The sequence below is a fragment of the Xiphophorus couchianus genome, chromosome 10 (genome assembly GCF_001444195.1).
Source record: "Xiphophorus couchianus chromosome 10, X_couchianus-1.0, whole genome shotgun sequence".
In the NCBI taxonomy this organism is placed as follows: domain Eukaryota; kingdom Metazoa; phylum Chordata; class Actinopteri; order Cyprinodontiformes; family Poeciliidae; genus Xiphophorus; species Xiphophorus couchianus.
Genome location: NC_040237.1, coordinates 11698053 through 11718121, shown reverse-complemented (window position 1 = coordinate 11718121; position 20069 = coordinate 11698053). Strand labels below are relative to the sequence as shown.

The following is a 20069-nucleotide window of genomic DNA, read 5'->3' as shown; positions in this document are numbered from 1 at the left end:
GACAAAAATGAGACAAGCAAAGAATTATTTTTAAAAGTGAACAGAGACGAGGAACAAACTGTGATTCCAAACCGTTTGCTTTTTATTCTCTTTCTGCAGACAGATCAGTCATCGTTCAAGTCACAGTTTTGTTTTCTTTAAATCAACCGCTGTGAAAAACACCAAAACAAGAATTGGAAATAAACTAAAACATTCAGGAGATCTACGTTCGGCCAGAAATGTTTACAGATGTAGAAAGATGTCAGACAAAGGAAAACAAAGCGACTAAATTGGGACGACTTAGCTGGAACAACGGGAGGAGTAGTGGTGAACTCGTCACACTCCGAGGGTTGGGAAAGTGTGAGAAACTTCTGCCCACTCTGCTTCCCTACTGGAGCAGAGCTGCTTCAAACCAACTACCTGAACCAGTGGGTCTCTGGAAGCAACCAGGTGAAACGGTTAGCCCTCCGATCCACCGATACAGACCCAGCCTCTGTTCTACAACAGCAAAATATTTCGCATAATGTTGTTCCATCAAGTTCCCTAAAATTAAAATCTGAATAAACTTTTACAAAATGGAACAATTTGAAAGACATTTTCAGAAAAAAGCAATAAAAAAAAAAAAAGAGGATAATTTGACGTGTTTAACAAGATGATTCTGTGGAGCAGCAACACCGCAGCACGAGTGCAGCAATAAATAACGGTAAAATAATGAATAAATATTGTGATTTGGAGACTTTTGGACTTTCCCATCAGGTCGTTTTCTCTCTCACACATACTGTTGGACCTAAACAATAGGACTCACTTACTGGAATCGAATCAACGCAGATTTCCTGCGAGAAAGAAATGGGGAATAATTCAAACCGATTCCCCGACCCAGTAAGGCGCGGAGCCGGTTCTGTTCCTCTGTGGAGCCGGTTGTATTTTGTCACAGTGGAGCTTCAGGATCAACATGTGCTGCTCCCGCTCAGATCCAACCAACCCACCCTGCTCTGTCGCAGCTCTGCTTTCCTAATCCTCTACGCATTCTCTCTGGCATTCCTTCTTCCCTACATCCCCCCTCACCAGTTCCTTGTCTTCCACTTTTCCACATTCAGAAACCCTCAGAACCGCTCTGCAATCATCCAACCTCAGACATTCTTCCCCACTTGTTTTTGCCCAAGCGTCTCACTGCTCTCTTTACTAACGTCCTGCATCCTTCTAGTTTCAGTCTGCAAACAGTTTCATTAAACCCAAAACAGAGCTGCACCCAGGCCCGCTTGGTTAAAGCTCTGTAATTAGCACTTCGCCTTCGGGGGGAGGGGGTGGTGAAATGACGATTAAAAACACGAATCAGTGATTACTCGACTCGTTTCAGGCATAGAGCTCATGCTTGACGTGACGCTGATTGGAACGGCCCCTGCTGGGTCCGGCTGCACACCAGCAGGCTCCGGGAACAATCTGGAAGTCTTCTCTGGTCCGTCCCCGTAGGGAACGTGAACATTCCTGCTCAGGAACGACTGAAAAGAGTCTGTGAGGAAAGTCCGTGTGCAGCACTTTGATCTAGAGCCACCTGGTCTGTGGCAGATAAATGAAGGCAAAACAACACCCTCTTTTATACCCTGGGGGGCCTGGGGTAAAGGAGGCGCTTACAGAGAAATCCAGGACATTTTGCCTTCTTTTTTTTTTTTTTTTACAATGAGGTAGGTCACATTTTAAGCCTTTCGCAGGTTCAGTCTTGCAGGTAGAAAATACCTCCACCAGCTGAAAGAGGGTGGGGATGGACCAGATGCTCCTGTCAGTCACTTCTCCAACAGATGCTTCCTCTGCTGCTCCCACAGAGCCTCCAGGTGGTCCGCCCTCTTCACAGCAGCCTATCAGAGCAAAGCAGAGGACGAGCCGAGTCAAGAAGAGCCGAGTCAAAAAGAGTCAAGAAGACTCTTGCCTTTGGCATGCTACTTCTTGACATATCATCAAGAAATGTTATCCTGCTAATCCAGTTTCTCATAAAACCTGCAGCTCTGTTCATTTCTGCAGCAGCAGAGCACAGAGGAAGTTAAAGCTGCAGATCTGTTCTGACGGGCCTGAGTGTCACCAGTCAGATATAAGAGTCACCAAAAGTTGTGACAAAAAGTCACGCTTCCTGATAAATGAATCAGATTGTTACATTATTTTTTTATATTTAAGCTTAAAAGTAAAAAAAAAAAAAAAAAGAAAAAAGCAGAAATTAGAGCATTTTTTATGAATCAACAGACCAGCAAAAATTATAAGCACTGCAAGTTTAAACAATCAACATTTGTTTTTTACAAACATTTGTTTTTTTGTTTTGTTTTAAATGGCCAATCAAACAGACTGAGGATTAGAAAGTGTGTTTCCATAGTAAACGTGACGTGGGGAGCTGTTTGGTTTGTGAGAGCGAGCCGTGTGTTTTCATTGATGCAGAGCAGGAAACTGGAAACTCGTGACAGGAAGTCACTCAGGACGCGTTTAAAAACCAGCCAAGGCTCAGAGAGAATAAAACACTGTACCTCACCTCATACTGCTTACGGAGATTATTCACAGTTTCTTCCTTCTTCAAGATGGCCGACTTTACCCTGGCAAACCAAGACAGAGAAATAAATAATAATAATAAAAATAAGCAAAATTTCTCTGAAAAAATAAAAGAGAGAAAAACCCACAAGAGCCACACATTTTTCTGCTTTTCACACCAAAGAGGTTCAAATCTTAATTGAAATCATCTTATAAGACGCATTGTGGCTGGTTTGAGTTTGCTCTAAAACAGACATTTAGTTAAACTAGTCAGGACCTGGCATCAATAACTGAACCGCTTAACTTTCAAACCGAATGAACCAGAGAATCTGCATGTCGCTGCTGAGAAGTCAGAATATGAAGTAGATGTTTAATTTTTGTTATAAACACAGAATGAACCGATTCTTATCTTTTTTAATTGTCTAACAACATTTTAAAAAATTATTTCCCAAAACTATTCTCAGCATTATATAGACAGTATGTTTCTTTATAGAGCAGAGTATACTGCCCTCTGCTGGTAACTGCATGCAGCCCAGTTTATCTGCTCAAAATAGGAAAAAGGGTGAAGTTCTTGTTTATGGACGGATTTTGCCTGTTGGTTTGAAAACACATTGAAAGCAGTTTTTTATTGTCATGAAAACACAGTGACTCATAGGGCGTCAGTCCAACATGCCCCACCCTGCAGATGGATTCTGCAGAGTAGACATGGAAACTTTCCGTATGACGTAAAACTTGGATCATGTTAGCACTGCAACACGTAGTGACTCTACTTCATCAGGGAAGTTATCTATGTTTATAGCTGGTGTGTCGCTGTGTGGACGAACAGAGAAAGTAACTGCAAGTGTTCCACAGAGATCTGTCTTTGGAGTACAAAACCTTTAAACTAGGTTTAACTTCATAAAAACAGGAGCTATTATGAACTTGCACTGGCTAAGCTACCAGGTCACAAGATAATTTTACATTTCTGAAACCATCACAATCGCTTTTGAAGCAAACATGGCGATAAGAAAGTCATAAAATTTGGACTTTTATGACTTTCTCACAAGAGTTTTTTTATTATTTTCTCCATATTTTCAGAGCCATCTCTACTTTTAAAGGTGATTTTTTTAAACTTGTTGCAATGTTGCATGTTTTGATCTTCGTATTCAGTTTTTAGGACAACTCTAACATCTCTCTAGGGACACAAAATTAAAAACAGCCCTTTAGTAAACTTTTAACTATAATGCACTGTCGCGACTAAATTAAATATCAATGTTAATAATAATAATGATATCACCATCTCACCGTTGGTGGACTTCGACCAGCTCCTCCTCCTTCTCGCGGGTGATCCTCTCCAGCTCCAACCGCAACCTCGCTCTGACCTCTGACACCTCCACTTTCAGCCTGCGGTTCTCTTCCTCCGTCATCACCAGGCGGTCTGCGAACTCCTGCCGTATCACTTCGGCCAGGCTGCGGCGCTCCTCGGCCAGCTTGTCTCTGGTCTGTGTGACGTCTTGGACCTCCTGTTCTTTCTGTCTGAGCGAGGCCTGCAGTCGGATCAGCTCTCCCTGCGCCTCCACCTGCTGCTTCCTCGCCTCCTGCTGTTTCTCCACGGCGGCCCTCTCCGAGCGCTCTAGCTCCCTCAGCTCGGCATCATACTTCTCCTTCAGGCGCCTTATCCTGAAAGAAGACAGCGTTAAAAAGATGATGATCCAGGTGACTAACTTCTCAGTTTATTTCTTAGTTATTTTTATTTTCTGTATTTATTCTTGTTAGTTTTATTGTAAGCATTTTCTCTGGAGTTGCAGTTTATTTGAGGGAAACATAATTCTGATGTTTGCCTATGTTTTTTATTTCTTACATTTTTATTTCTTACATTTGTAGTTTCCAGAAGACTTAGTTCTGTTTAGTTCTGAATCTGGCCTAAGTCTAATGTTTAAAATGGAGCGCTGTATAAATGTGTAAAAAAAAAAAAAAAGAGGCTAAATGCCAGGTTGAACCTTTGTATATGTTTGTGTAAGACAATTCTAGGAAAATAAATAAAAAGTTTGGAAAAAAAATGATTTTTCTTTCAGGTTGTACAGTTAATTTGCAAAACGCAATTATAGGATGGAAAAGCAGCATTTTATTTGCTTTTACATGAAGTCTCTGTATCCTGCCATGCTAAAAATTCAATATTAGAAGCTTTAACTGAATTGATTTGGCTCCTTACTAGCACAAAGACAAACAAAACCCCAGTAATATTATGCACTACAAAACCTTACCAAGTACCGGTAATTCTGGTCTGGTTTCTAGTGCAAATATCTTACTACACTTGAAATAAGACAAACTAACTTAAGAGTAACTTTTCAGCAAGATATAGAGGCTTGTTTTAAGTAAATAATTCCTTAATATTGATGAAAAAGTACTAGTTCCATTGGCAGATAAATTAACTTATAACACAAGAAAACGGTCTTGTAATAAGTTAAATAATCTGCCAATGGAACTAGTACTTTTTCATCAATATTAAGGAATTATTTACTTAAAACAAGCCTCTATATCTTGCTGAAAGTTACTTGTAACTTATTTTTTTCTTATTTCAAGTTTGCTACGATATTTGTACTCTAAACTAGACACAAAAATACTTGGTGAGATTTTGTGATTTTGCAGTGTGTCTTTTGTTACAAATATGTTGCACATGCTAAAATATCTGAATGCTTTAAGGCTAACTGTAAGAACAGCAAAATACCGCTTATAAAATGCAAAAATAAAGGATTTTGTAACAGATCTTCATCACACACTTGTTGTCTGCAGCCCGCTCACACTCCTCCTTGTCCTTGCTCGTCTCCTCCTCCAGAGTCCAGATGGCAATCTGGATCTCTTTGTCTCGTTCTCGCCGCAGCTCTTCCTTCAGCTCGCGCTCATGGCTCAGCATCCAGGCTTCCTGCAGAGGAGAAGCCGGAGCAGCACAGACTCAGCCTCAGGTCAGACAGGATAAAACAGTAACTGCAGAAAGGAAGCTGTTCAGAAATCTTGTATTTAAGTCGCCATTTTTTCATAGTGCTAGGAGAACATCTACAGATGAAGAACTCTTCTTTTCAGAAAACAGGCTGAGATTAAACATCTGCAGACATTCACCTCTTTCTTCTTGTAGTTTTCTTCCCATGTCTGCTTCTCAACATCCAAACGTTCCTGCAGTATCTTCATCTCCATCTGAAACACAAACACCCCCTGTGAGCGTCTGCGCTCCTCAGACGTCGTGATGCAGATGAGAATCAGGCTCCCTCCGTCCTCACCTGGTGCCTCCTCTCCTGCTCCTCCCGGCTCCTATCCATCTCCTCTCTGAGGGCTCGACCAGCCAGCGAGCTGTTCTCCTCCAGCTGCCGCCGCAGCTCCTCCAGCTCGCCTCGCTGCCTGCAGCCAAACACAGACAGCTCAGAGAAGGAGCATCTCTTCAGGAACAGATTACTGTCAAGAACTAACCCTGAATGTGTCACATAGCCTATGTTCTTACTGTAACTTTAAATATCTTTAAGACTTTAATTTGATATGAAAGTGAGACAAGCAGGGCTGCAACTAACTAGTACTTTCTAAAATAAATATTAAGGAGTTATTGACTTAAAACAAGACTTAGACTTAGACTGACTTTATTGTCATTTTGCATGCACAGGGTGTATGCAGAACGAAATTTCGATGCATACGGCTCAGGACAGTGTTTTGAGGTTCCAATGTTGTGAGGTTACTCCAGAATAAAATAAAATACAGTATAAAATATGAATATAAATATGAATATAAAATATAAAGTGCAGGACTGACAGTAAAATGGAAGTTATTTAGCTATGTACATGTGCAAGGTATGAAGTGGAGACCAGTTTTTGAGTGCAGTCCAGTTAAGAGTTCAGCAGTCTGATGGCAAGTGGGAAAAAGCTGTTTCGGAACCTGGTGGACCTGCACCGGATGCTGCGGAACCTCTTTCCAGAGCTCCTATGTCTTGCTGAAAAGTTACTTGTAGGCTGATTTTGTCTTACTTCAGATGTCCTAAGGTATTTGCATTGGAAACTAGATCAAAAATACTGGGTAAGATTTAGTGTTTTTACAGTGTAGACTTTTAGTCTACATTCCTTTAGCCTGCGATGCTGCTGTGGACGACCTGCGGCCTCACCTGGCGGCCAGCTCGGCCAGCCTTTCCTTCTCGTCGGCTACTTCCTTGTAGAGCCGCCTCCTCTGCTGCTGCAGAGACAGCTCCTCCTCCTGCAGCTGCTTCTCATACCTGACATCAGATTCAAACCCAAAGTCAGTCCGGCCTGAAACAAGCTGCCAAACTTTCATTTCAATAACAAACCACCATTCATGAATGAAAGAAAGGAAAACTATGTGGTGCGCTGAGAACCAGCGACAGCCATGCCCATTTTACAGTGAGACATTTTACTGAATAGTTTACCAAAGGTGATGTGATGACGTCACTCACCTCTGCTTGGCCAGCTCCCTCTCCCTCTGACACTGCTCCTCCTTCTCCGTCTCCAGCTGCTGTCGCAGCTCCTCACTCTGCCGCACATATCTCTGAGCCGCTCGCTCGTCGGCCTGCAGCAGCTCCGCTTCGTGCAACGTCCGCAGCTTCTTCAGCTCCTGTTTGTGCTTTGAAATGAGTTTCTGGACCTCCGGCTCCAGCCCTGACAGGGGACGAAGGAGAAGAGGAGAGAGGTTTATGGTCAATAGAAATTTCTGATATTTACTCCACACTTGATGAGACTCGATGGGAAAAACATGCTTTTAAGAGGAACTGTAGTAAGTTTTTTTTTTTTATTGGCAGCAAGAAACAACAAATGACCAAGAAGAAAGACAAAAATCAACACAGTTTCATTCTGGATACAAATGGTTTGTGCTTCTCTTACTTCTATGTCATAACCACTGGCTAAACTAATGTGAACAATGTTGACTTTAGGCAAAACGGTTATTTGTTTTAAAGAACTTCTAACGTGAAACATTTAATCTCAGGTTTTCTTTTCAATCGACTCTACCTTTGATTGTGATCTCTTTGATCTTTTTGGTTTTCTCATCGATCCATTTCTCTCTGCGGATCTTTTCCGTGGCGCTCATCAGGTCCTTTAACTTCTTAATCTCCTGCAGAAACGAGGTGCCAGAGTAACTAACCAGAGAAATAAAATCTGAGTCTAACAAAGACACGAAGGCAGGAATGATGTTAGTAAGACAGGAAGTGAGGTATCTGAGAGGAAACAATGGCAAAAAGAAAATAAACTGGAAAGCACGAATGTGATTAATTTTAAGAAGTCACTCAGAGGACTCACATGCAGGCAGACTGTCCATGAGAAGTGATGTCAGACATATTGATGACATGAGAAATGAATGAAAAATAACAAACAAACAAAAAAAAAAAAACAGGCATGAGCCAAAAGTTCCACAGATTCAGAGAAGAAAATCCTGTTACCTCACACAAGGGGCCAAGAATTTGCCACACCTACAAGGTGAAAAAGAACAGGTAAACGCACAAGAAAGAAGAGAGGGGAAGGGAAGAAAGGCACAAGAGATGAGAGGAGAGTCTTAAACAGAAGCAGAACCACAAGAAAGCAGGTTACAGTCAGCGGAAGAGGCAGAGCACAGAATGGCTTGCAGTGGAAACACCTCTGAGTTTCACTCACCATTTCATGCTGCTGCTGCATATGTGCAATCTTCTTAGTGTACTTCTGGTCCACCTGCTTCAGCTCGGCCACCACGCCTTCACAGCGCTCACTCAGAGCTTTTTTATCATTGATCAGCTAAGGACAGACAGAAAACCTCAGATCAAACAGTAAAACAGCAGGTGTTTTTTTGTTTGTTTGTTAGGTTGTTTTTTTAAGTTTGGTGCTCACCTGGTCTATGAAGGTCAGGTGTCTCTGGATGGTGGCTTCATATTGTTCCTTCTGCAGCTGGAAGTTTCTGCTCAGCTCTTTCTCCGTCTCCTTCACATGTCTTACTGTCAGCTCCCTCTGTTGAGCCTGCAGTGGTAAAAACCCCCAAAAAGAAACATACCCGAAGATGTAAGTGTGTAAACTAGCAGGAGTAGAAAAAATTTTGTGCATTGTTGACTTCCACACCAATGCAGCCTGCAGCATGTTGACGGTGCGTTTCTTCTCCTCCAGCTCCAGTTTGATCCTCATCATGGAGCTGCTGACTTCAGCAGCGGTGGCCGACACGTGATCGATGCCGACCAGCTCCTCCTCAGACAAGACGGCCTGGGAACAACAACAACAAACATCAACAATGAGATCAACAGGCGATGGTCTACAGTTCTAGTTTAAAACACAAATGAACTGCAGAAATTAGAAGATCAGGGTTCTTTTTTTTAAATCAGTGAACACACCACACCTTAGTGCTACCAGATTAACTAATAGTTACTGACTGAAGAAGACAAAAAGTGAGTTATTTTCAGTATTAGCCAGGTTTTGGAATTAGAGTTTATTCAAGATGAGAGAGGGAGCGAAATCCCTTCAGCAGATAACAGGAAGGCTCAAAATATTAGAAAGGTCAAACTAAGAACTAGGTTTGTAAATTACAGATGCTTAGTTTTTATTGTGTAGCATTGTTCACCTGCTCTCCTTGGTGAAATAAATTTGAATTGAATCAAAGTTTCTCTTGTTTTATGCTTTTGAGATTTCAAACTGCGTCCTTCATGGACCCTGGAACACGAAGACTTCATGAAATCGAAGAGTAAAGGTAAAGATATAAATTTAAGAATACACAGTGGTCCTGTTTAATCATGCTAATCACTAGTATAAAACACTAAACACAATTAAAAAATACCAAACCATTAAGTCCTGCTTTTAAAATGGTGTAATCCTGTTTTACAGAGACTTCCATCACACATAGAAATGGTTCTGCTGTTCTCATTATGAGAAACTGGAATTGTCCAAAGGAAATATCGGCAGGTTAAAGCTTTGAATGAATAAGATACAGGAAAGCAGCCATAAATTTATAATCATCTCTACTAGTTAAATGAAAAAATATGAAAATAAATAATTGTCCACCTCTCTATGTGACCCAGAGGTGACCGACCGTGGCCGCTCCTGCTCCGACTTCTCCATCTCATCCAGGAAGCTCATAATGCTCTGCAGCTTGGCCTCAGAGAGCAGAGCGCCCCCGTCTGGCAGCACAGGATGCTGATTCAACTGGCCGTGGCGCTCCAGGTTATCCGTGGTCAGAGAGTCCCCATCCTTTGATGAGGTTCAGATGTTAGCCAGTCGATTTGTTACAGTTTCAGCAAAAAAAAAGTGGATAAAAAAGCAACACTGACCTCATCTATCCAGGCATACTTCTCCTTCTGATAACACCTGGGCTCTGACAGTTTCTCCGGCTCCTCCTCCAACAGCTTCAGGGTGTCCAGCAGCTCATTCAGGGTGGTTTTGGACTGAGGTCGGCTGGACGGAGCGCCCTGACGCTGGTCCTCCACACTCACTGACCTCTGCAGGAGGTCCTGCAGCACACACATACCGGACAAGCTCAAAAATGTTACCAAATAGAAAAACTACAAGAAAATACTAAACAGGAAATATCCTGTTCCTTACCTGGGAACTTCTGTGATGTGAGAAAACGGGGGAAACTGCTCTGAACCCAAGATCCGCTCCGTCATTTACAACATTTAGATTAAAGTCTGGAGAAACAAACAAAGCCAGTTTCAATCCTCTGAAACCAAACGTGCTTTGACCAAGACACTGACGTTAACCAACAGGTCACACCTGTGTTCTTAGATTTGTTGTCTGTGGGAGACTTTGGGTTGTTGTTGCTGCTCAGTGGGGCTAGACTGTTGTTGGTCGGTGGGATCCTGAGAAGTTTCTTCTGTCCTCCTGCTCCAGCTTTCCTCTGGTTTTCAAGCTCCACTTCGGATGTCTGTTCCTCTGCTGCCCGGCGTGCTGGTTTCTGCTGCAGCTCCTGTAAGACACCACCAGATGGAGACAAAAAACAATACACAGACCATGGGCTAAACGCACGGGTGTCAAACTCCAGTCCTCAAGGGCCGCTATCCTGCAGTTTTTAGATGTGCCACAGGTACAAAACAGTGGAATGAAATGGCTTAATTACCTCCTCCTTGTGTAGATCAGTTCTCCAGAGCCTTGCTAATGACCTAATTATTCTATTCAGGTGTGGTGCAGCAGAGGCACATCTAAACGTTGAGGACTGGAGTTTGACACCCCTGGGCTAAAGTTATCCTTAAATGAACAACATCAGATGTTTTCAGTTGAAGCAGAGCGAGATGAATGATCCTTATTATCTGTGCTGAGTTTTCGTACTCAGGATGGAACAATTAAAGACCTGGAGGTCCAGATGGTTTATGAGAAAAGAAGATGGGGGAAAAAAACAAAACTCACCTGAGAGCACTGAGACCCTTTGTTACTGGATAAAGCTGGAGAAATGGCTCTGAAACTCAGCTCTGCAAAATCAGCTGGGATGTTTAAATTGGAGTCTGTTGAAACACGTAACCAATCAACCATTTTAATGCAACGGCAAAAATCTATGCCTAAATAAGGATGAATTATTTGAAAACACAAGGAGTGACAGCCAGGACCTACAGACCCGTGTTCTTAGTCTTGGTGTTGGTGGGCGACATCGGGGAACTGTTGTTGTTCGGTGAGGTTGGGCTTTTGTTGGCGACGGAAATCTTGGGCTGCTTCTTTCGTCCCACAGCCCCCGTTTGCCACAGGTTTTCCAGCTCTGACTCTGCTGCTTGCTGCACCTCTGAAGTTCGCTGTGCTCTTTTCTGCTGCAGCTCCTGTAGCGCACCACCAGAGGGAGGCAAAAGACGGGGTTGTAAACGTAATTCCTTGATCAAATTCAATAATTAAGAAATACTTGTAATTAAGCACGTGTTATCTAGGCATCATAATAAAATCTGTTTTATATTTAACGTCAGTGATCTACACAAACACACTGCAAAAACGCAAAATATTACTTACAAAGTATTTTTGGTCTAGTTTCTAGTGCAAATATGTTAGTAGATTTGAAATAAGATAAAGCTAACTTCCAAATAACTTTTCAGCAAGAAATGTGAGCTTGTTTTAAGAAAATAATTTCTGACTATTGATGAAAATCTAAGTAAAATTATCTGCTGGTAGAACAAGACATTTTTCCCATATTATAAGTTAAAATGTCCCACTGACTTGTTATTTCACTTGTATCTAATACTTATTTATCAATATTGAGGAATTATTGACTTAAAACAAGTTCCTATATTTTGCTGAAGTTACTTGCAAGTTGTTTCAAGTTTACTAATTTATTTTCACTAGAAACTAGACCAAAAATACTTGGTAGTGTTTTGCATTTTTGCAGAGTATTTGCAATCATTTAAAAACAAGAAAGTTCTTCAAATTTGTCATATTAGTGATAATTATGTGTAGCTGCCAAACTGTAACATTGAAAAAAATGTATACACCTTTTTCACATTCTGTCATGTAACTAGCATGAACTTCAATGCACTTTTATATAATGTAATAACTATTATTTTTCTTCCACCTCACATTATGTGCTACTTTTTTAGTCTGTCTCATAAAATGCTTAATGCTGGAAAAACTCCCCCTTAACTGAAGTTTTATCACTTTGAAATCAGCCGAAGTGAATCGGTGCAGTAAAGGTTTGCACCTGAATGGCAGCAAGACGAGCAAGTCGAGCTTTCTCCTCACGAATCCGCTTCCTTTCTTCACCTCTCCTGTGCTGCTGCAGATGATCACCTTCCTTTTTCTTCTCCTCCCACTCCTGCAGATAAAAAAGTGTTTTAATGCAACGAGAAGAGAAACACTGCTAAGACCACAGAAGGACTAATAAAGACCTTTCTTTTATTGGCGAGGATTTGCTCAAGGGCCGCCTGGTGGCTCTGCTTCCTCCTGCTGAGACGTCTGTACCAGCGCTGGATAGCGACCGCAGCTTGGTTCACCTGCTGGATAAACCTTCACGTAGACAACACATAAAAGCTGTGAGCCACACGTCAGAGCACCTGCAGGAAAACGTTCCCACAGACGGGACCGACCTTTCCGCCTCCTGCTCTGTGACTTCCCTCCTCCGCGGCGGGACCGGGCTGCAGCGCTGAGCAGACACCGGAGATCTGTTGTTGGAGGTGGAGGACGAGGAAGAGAAATTCTTCTGAGACTTTGTGACAGAACCGTTCTCTAGCTGCACCTCGTCGTTCGCCGTGGCCTTTAGGATGTTGCTGAAGGAAAGAAAAGAAAGCGTCTGTAAGTCAAGAGAAATCTGAAAGCCACACGCTTTCGTTTCTTGTTTTTAAAATGAAAAATCTGTTGTTTCCACAAAAGCAGAACTGAGACGTACTTGAAGGAGGGCTTCTGGTTTGAGCTCTTCGGTGTGAGAGGCTTCTCAGAGTAGTTGTTGTGTAAAATGGTGGTGACCGAGTTGCCCACAGCTCCTTTGTTGCTCCTGAAAAAAAAGAGAAACAGCTAAATTTAGCTATAATTCAAGGAATATTGATTTAAAATACTTCCACTTCATCCGCTGGTAAACTGTAATCCAGGACTTTGTTTCACTGCGGCATAAACACGATTCATTTATGTTAGCCACCAACTGCAAGGGTGGACAAGGACAAAGATTTTGCCTTGACAAGCAGAGCTCAGGACGGTAAGGGAGACAAACTCACCAGGTGAAAGATGCAAACTGGTTGTTTGAGAGGCTTTCCCTCTGGAGCTGGGTAAAACAATGTTGGAAGTTTACCCTGAACTGTTGGCTGGATGAGACTTTTACTTTTTTAAATTTTAATACAGCTGCGTTCATTTATATGGGCATCAATTCACAACAAATAACTTTGATACACACTCCAAGAAAAAAGCTCCAGTGAATGTCCAGCCAAGATGATGATCCAAACGAGCAAAGAATTTATTGACGAGACATGAAATCAAACATCTTCCATCTCAGTCTTCTGACAAATCTTGGAGAAAAGCTTGGAGAGCTAAAGAGGCGAGAGCAGGAAAACAAAGATCCCTCTACTGGCTTCATCTTTGTCAAATGTTAGAGAAGACATATTCTTCTGTACTAGTGAAGAAAGAAGAGCTATACGAAGTATTAACAGAAAGGGGAACCAATTTGTGCCTCGTTTTGGTTGCTTTTTTTTTTTTTTTAAATGAATGTCACAAGTGTTCTTTAGTCTTTGTTGAACTGAAAGTGTTTGTTGTGATGCAGATTGTTTGCTTTATCTTTTCTTTTTTTCTCTTCTGTCAACTCTTGAGTTGGGGATAAATAAAGTTGCTTGGTTGTTTTGACTATAAAAAATTTAACTTGCAAGTTTTTATTTTAAAAAGTAAAACTGTGTAATTGTGTGGGAGTGCACTCCTAAAGGCAGCGCTATCGGGTGCCATGATCAGCAGTTATGAAACATGAGAAGCAGCCCTAGATCCACAGCCAAGCACTGCAAGTTTGATACCCAAGCTGCAGTGTGTGTGTTTGTTTGTGTGTGCTTGTGTTGCCCACCTGTTGTTGGCGGTGAAGGTGGCAGCCAGAGGGATGCCAGGCTCTTCTTTCTTCAGGCTGGTTGGAGAGTCCATGCTGCCGGTGCTGCGGGAGCTCGCATGCAGCGGGAAGATTCTGGGCTGATCGTCCTTTAAATGGAAGAGCATTTTGTTTGCATTGCATAGCTGCAAAACAGCTGGCAACATCTTTTATTTTGACACCATAAACTAGTTTTGTTCACGAAGGTGGAACTGACTGGGCAACGTAAGACCTGCCAGTGTGTGTTTGATTGTAAATACCAGGATGTTCCATGTGGTTCTTTCTGGGGAGGCTTTACTGAGGCTCGCCAGTTTCTTTCGCCCATCGGAGCTGCTGTCGAACAGAGTCAGGTAGTCCCCACTCTGTTCCTGACTGAAAAAAAAAGAAAAACAAACACACACACACACACCAGACACGTTTATTCCAGAAGCTGAACAAATGTAATTTAATCTCAGTGACTCCTTAAAGAGGATGACACGGCAGCTTTAGGCCAACGCGGGTTTCGGTTTTGTCTTTAGATGTGAGCCACTGCAGCTCGTCTGGTAGATTTTCTGACAGCTTGGATCATAGCAGCTTTTTGTGATTAACTGTCGTCATGGCAGCTGGATAAAAGGGACCCCTCCCATTCTGTTCTTCTGGAATTTAGTGTGCTGCAGCTGACTGTCTGTTCGGGAGAAACTCTGTGATGGATTCCAAGTAAATGTGTCCATATGTTGATCCTGAGGACCTGGAGCCTCTCGGGCCACGATGAACAGATGCAGGGTGACCCCCTAGTCTGGCTGAATCTGTCTTAACTGAATTCATGGGTCTTTGGGAGGAGGCGGGGGCACAACCAGCTGGCTCAGTGAAAAGCTATCTGACTCCACTATTCAGGCAGCACATTCCTCCAGTTTGTGCTGGACGATAAGGGATAGATGCAGCAGGGAGGGGGTGTTGAGTGACCCGCCGAGAGCCTAAAGAGACTCAATGGACTCCGGGGGGGTATTTTCAGAGTCTCTACATTTAAAGCCCCCTCCTCCAGCTGAACCAGAGAGAGAGGAGGAGGCTCCTGGCAGCTGCCAGACAATAGAATGTGAATGTGAACACACTCTTCTCTTTTTACTAGCTTCTAGCAGAGGGGGTAACCTGACCCGAGAAGTCCTGGCCCTCCCCCCTCTAACACGGAACAAAGAAGGCCCGGAAACCCTCCAAGACCCCAGCAGCAAACGCCCGACTTCTCCCCATGCTTTAACTTAGGAGCACAACTCCTATTGTCTGAAACGATGAAGTTTCAGGGCTGCCAGCTGTCGCTCAGGCTTCAGCCTAAAGAGCTCCACAACAGAGCTGAGGGTCTGACACAATCACAGCTTACAGGCTGTTTGTGATACCTGAAAAGTCCAAATTCTCTCCTGATATTTACACAAAGCGATTCCTTCAAATTTTGCAATTTATTGCTTTACAGCACATGTGTTAAACTCAAGGTCCAGGGGCTAAATCTGGCCCGCCAAAGCTTTTTATGTGACCCGTAACACTCCAGATGCCAAATGACATCAATCAGTCCCTCCAGCAATTGTGGAAATTCCTGTAGAATCAACAAATCCCTGCATTTTTCACATGAATGCATAATTGTGAGTCTACTGCAAATTTTCCACCAACATGGTCAAGCCAACTGGGTTTATTTGAGGCCAACCCCCACCTGCAGGGGGCAGTATTCCTTAATTTTATGACATTGCTCCCTCAGCCTTATTCAATCTCAAGTTATAGCGACCAACATTGCGAGTAACAAAAAGTCACCTTTAACATCGTACACAAGTGCAAATATTGCAAAATTCCTTGCAAATATTTCTAAGTTAGCACCATATAATATTTGATTTTGACTAAAAAAAAAAAATTACAAAAATAATTGCAAAATCTTGGAGAGACTGATCAATGGGAAAAGATGTTCAATATTTAATTTTAACGACTTATTGGATGCAGACACAGCTATTTATTAATATTTTAACAGTTTGTTCAGGGGTTTTTATCAATACATTTGGGCACAACAGGCCCTTATGAACATTCATGATCTTGATATGTCCCAAATGATTTTGACAGCCCTGCTTTGGAGGCAGATTGGAGCTAGCTCAGCCTGAGGCTCTGCAGACATGAATCAGCACATCCTGTTGTGATCACACTCCACTGTGTCAATGATAAAAAAAAACTGGTTTGACTCAGAGAAATAAGAGAAATGGAAATGAAAATAGACACTCCTGCTCCAGAATGTGTGTGTGTGTGTGTGTCTTCACCTTAAACTAAGGTTGGCCTGCTGGTTGACCTGAGTGGTGCTGTTGGATCGCCTAAGGTTCTTGATGGAACGGCAGCTCCCGGAGTTGGTGTCGCTCTGTGGGTAGAGAAGCTTCGTTGGGAATGGCCAGGAGGAATCAATAAGAACAAAAACAAACTGCTCTTAGCAGAAGCCCACCAGCGTGTTGCGCTTCCCTCTGCCATCAGCAGCCACCGACACGGACACAGACCGAGAGAAGTGCTTCCCTGGAGATGCGCTGCTGGGCCGTTTGGATACAGAGAGCCGGGAGCCCAACAGGCTGAGGTCCACAGCATCTCCAGAAGAACATGACGGGACAGACGAGGGGCTGCGTGTCTTATGCATGCTTCTAAAATCTGGAAAACATTGCAGAAAGGCATTTTGGAGGGTATTTAATAATAAACAATAGAGATATAGACACTATATAGCAAGCAGGTTGCCAGTAGTTAAATGTAATGTTCAAAAGTTGTGACATTTTAATATTTACTACTTTGCTTTGGTAACAAAATCCTAGCTGAACATAAATGTCAAAAAAGTAAGACTTCGGAACAGTGAAAAGAGTTTTGGCTGAGTTTCTGTGTTGGAGCAAGAAAACAGTTAATATGCCCCTTTGGAAAAATAAATTACAAAAGCTTTACTTGAATTCCAAAGTGTTACTATTTCAGAAACATTTTGTGTCTTGGCTACAAAGCACTTCCTCATTTTTCCTAAGTCTTTTTAATATGGCGGAGAGACAAGATGACTTCATGAAGGAATCATGAAGGTGGTTTTCATTGCAATTTTCTTCCCAATAGGTGTTTGTTGTGATAGAGGGAATCCTCCTGCATCAATACAAAAATATGAGCACTAATGACAGCAGGTGGCAAACAGTTTCCTTATCAACCAGGTAAGGAAACAGTTACCATTAGGTACTATCTAACTGGAGCTTGTAGGTGTTGAATATCTACTTAGGAAGATGACTGTAGTGACACACCTTTTCATCACTAGAGGCTCTTTATTCTCCTCCACCAGGTCGTATGACCAGCTGGATTCTAGTCTGTAACCTTCCAAATTGTTGCATGTAAATAAAAACAACTATTATTGCGACTAAAATTAATACTCTGCATCTGCAAAAGTTCTGTGGTGAAAGCAAAAAAGTGAGACAAATTTGAGTTCATTGCAATTGTCAACAGTTGTATCACAGTTAAATAGATAGATGATCTATAGAGATATAGATTTTAGGTTGTTGTGTTTAAGTACAATGTAACGGATGAATTATGAGATCAAATTTGTTTGAGAGTGTGAAACATTAAGTGACAAAAAGCTGTTGTGTCTAAAGTTTAAATCAATAAAAAAAAACATAATTAGAAACAAAAATTTGTTTGAGTGAATAAATTGCTCAGTAGAAAACTCAAGTTAAACTGCTTAGTACACTGGCATAATTTATTTATCAAAATAAAATGTTTGCAAACTGCTTCATTAATATTCAGTTTAGTTCAAGTGAGTAATACTTTTTAAATTCCAAAAGGTAATTAGGTTTTTTTTGGTCATTATAACTAGGTATCTTCAGAGTTATACTGTGAAGAGGATGCTCAAGGTCGTCCATTATGATTTTTTTATTATCTTATTTTTATATTGTTGACATTCAAGACGAGTACTCTAGTGTCTAGTCCATCTCTGAAACACCCAACAATTCCAGAATCATCTATTTCTGCTGCTGACTTGCACTGAAATAATATTCAGAGTTAAATTTTAACAGCTTGTTTGATGAAGTCAGTTCAACATGTTGTTTACATGAGGACTCAGTGAGTTGAACCACAGAAGAACAGCAACCTGTTGGTCCCCCCGCAACACCCAACAACAAATCCACTCACTAAATTCCCAGCCACTGCAAGAACATGGAATCCTTTGATTACGTTTTCAAATAGTTTACTGTGTCAGCTATAAATCTACAATCTGATTTGTGACCTAAATAACTGAAGGTATTTATTGTGTACTACCACTGAAGGCCGATAATACTTACTAAAAAGCTACTTTTTGGTAGTTATTAACTACAAACTTTGACCCATTAAGTAACAGGAACAGTTTTTGGTAAAGAAACATTTAGTTAATAGTGTTGCAGATTAATTCAAACTCTGCGGCAGATTTATGCTATGATACACGTCTGCAAACTGTTGTGAAAAGAGGTCCTAAAACTAAAAGCATGTTTAAGATGCTTTGAAAGACTCCAAGATTTTAAATGACAATAAAGTTTGGTGCCCATCAGTCTCTTTTATGTTTAATATTACAACATTTATACTATGTCATATTTAGTGCAAAACAAACAGAAGTCAGCACACGATATAATACAGTGAGCATAAAGTATATTACTTTAATCACATTAGCCACTTGACATCATCTATATAACAACACTTTAAATAAATTTCCGTTCTTGTTTCTAGAGGTCAAATAATAATACTGGCTGAGGAAAGGATAGAAATTATGTAACTGAATGCTCCTTTAGTCTGCTGCTATGTATTCTTGCTCTAACACTTTACCTGTGACGTTTCTGGCAGCAACAAACCATCTTTTTACCTGCTATTGCAGGATGCAGTTTCAATAATTCCTGTTGGTAGATGTACGTAAACTATTCAACTACAATTTTCATTCATGTTAACAACAAAAATAAAATGTCATTAAAGTTTTGCTCCAACAAAAAAGCATTTGATTTGATCAGCAGATTTTAAGAACTGCACTTCTAAAGCATAAGTCTTTAAATTTATGTCATCTAATACCTCCATAACATTTGTCATCAGAAATATGACAACGTCTAATTTCAGTTTCAGACTTCAACCATACTGTCTGCCATCAAAAAATAATGGAAAGCCATTTTGTTTCTCAGCTGGATTTGGTATATTCTACAGTAACACACATTACATTTAGGTTGAATAAAGAGGCTATCACAAGTTAAATACTTCACATTTATTTAACCACTAATAAAGCAGATCATTTATCAAAGATTTCTTTAATGTTCCCTGGTAATATCTTAACAAAAAAGAAAACTACTTTCTGTGATTATAGGTTTTAACTTTTCATAAGCTTTAGGACTACTAAAAAGGTTGTAGCTTTATGGTGGAAGATCCTGAAAACGCTGCAAATAAACCCAATAACTGGTTTTGTACAAGAAGTACTGAATAAAAATATACGTAACTGTGAATCTGACTTCTGTATCAACGTTTCTGGGAGATCCTAAGCACCTGCCTAATTTGCTTTTGGCTTGGCCTACCTCTGAATCAAACACAAAATTACACGCAACACTCGCAAGTTAACATAACCCAAATTTAGACGTTATCACAAAAGGGTACATGCGCCGTAAGGTTATGATAATATTTAAATCATTAGTAAAATTTGTGATTTCAGAACTCGAGATTCAGTTAAAATGACACCAGCGCAAACATGTCTTATTAGAAAAGTGCTAAAAACTGTGTTTTTCAAATGAAGTCTGGTGGGAGCGATTCAAGCTAACTGTTCCTCTAACGGCCGTAAAGCCAAACACAAACCCGTTTCTCCTGTGGAGGAAAGACTCACTTCACGGACGGGATGGCGGCATGGCTGATAATCTGCAGTGTGCCCCCACGGCCGTGACTTTTATTTCCAAAACAATCCTCCGATAAACTGCGAAAGTCCTCCGTGGACTGTGGAGCAAATAACGCCTATCATCATCTCTGTGGTAACAACGCGAATACATCCCCGCCCCCCTCGCCGTCTGTCATTGGTGGAAACGGAAACGTCGTATGCGTGTTCTTTCATCTGATTGGTCGCAGGAAAGTGTCAACGTAATGTATGGATGATAGGGGGCGTGTCTTCCCCAACGGTTTGGTTGACTTTTAAACCAACACTTTCTCAA

At 41.4% G+C, this 20069-nt stretch overlaps 1 protein-coding gene across 3 annotated transcripts; it reads right to left on the bottom strand.

The window, feature by feature from the left end:
- Positions 1–59: 59 nt before the first annotated feature.
- cep131 (centrosomal protein 131) lies at positions 60–19909 on the bottom strand. 3 transcript variants are annotated; one of them, XM_028029141.1, is made up of 28 exons: positions 19723–19909; positions 16364–16560; positions 16188–16282; positions 14184–14295; positions 13906–14033; positions 12757–12861; positions 12458–12637; positions 12260–12377; positions 12073–12186; positions 11011–11206; positions 10806–10900; positions 10176–10368; positions 10005–10090; positions 9734–9913; positions 9468–9653; positions 8538–8675; positions 8313–8438; positions 8103–8219; positions 7892–7921; positions 7464–7566; positions 6914–7115; positions 6608–6715; positions 5742–5859; positions 5584–5658; positions 5247–5389; positions 3772–4146; positions 2492–2552; positions 60–1832 (listed from the first exon to the last, which is right to left on the bottom strand). In XM_028029141.1, the coding sequence occupies exons 2-28, from the start codon at positions 16547–16549 to the stop codon at positions 1761–1763; spliced, it is 3642 nt and encodes a 1213-aa protein (XP_027884942.1). In that variant the 5' UTR covers positions 16550–16560; positions 19723–19909; the 3' UTR covers positions 60–1760. The 3 variants fall into 3 exon arrangements, with proteins under 3 accessions (XP_027884942.1, XP_027884941.1, XP_027884943.1); XM_028029140.1 differs by having other exon boundaries at positions 19751–19909; XM_028029142.1 differs by lacking the exon at positions 7892–7921 and having other exon boundaries at positions 19751–19909.
- Positions 19910–20069: the final 160 nt, after the last annotated feature.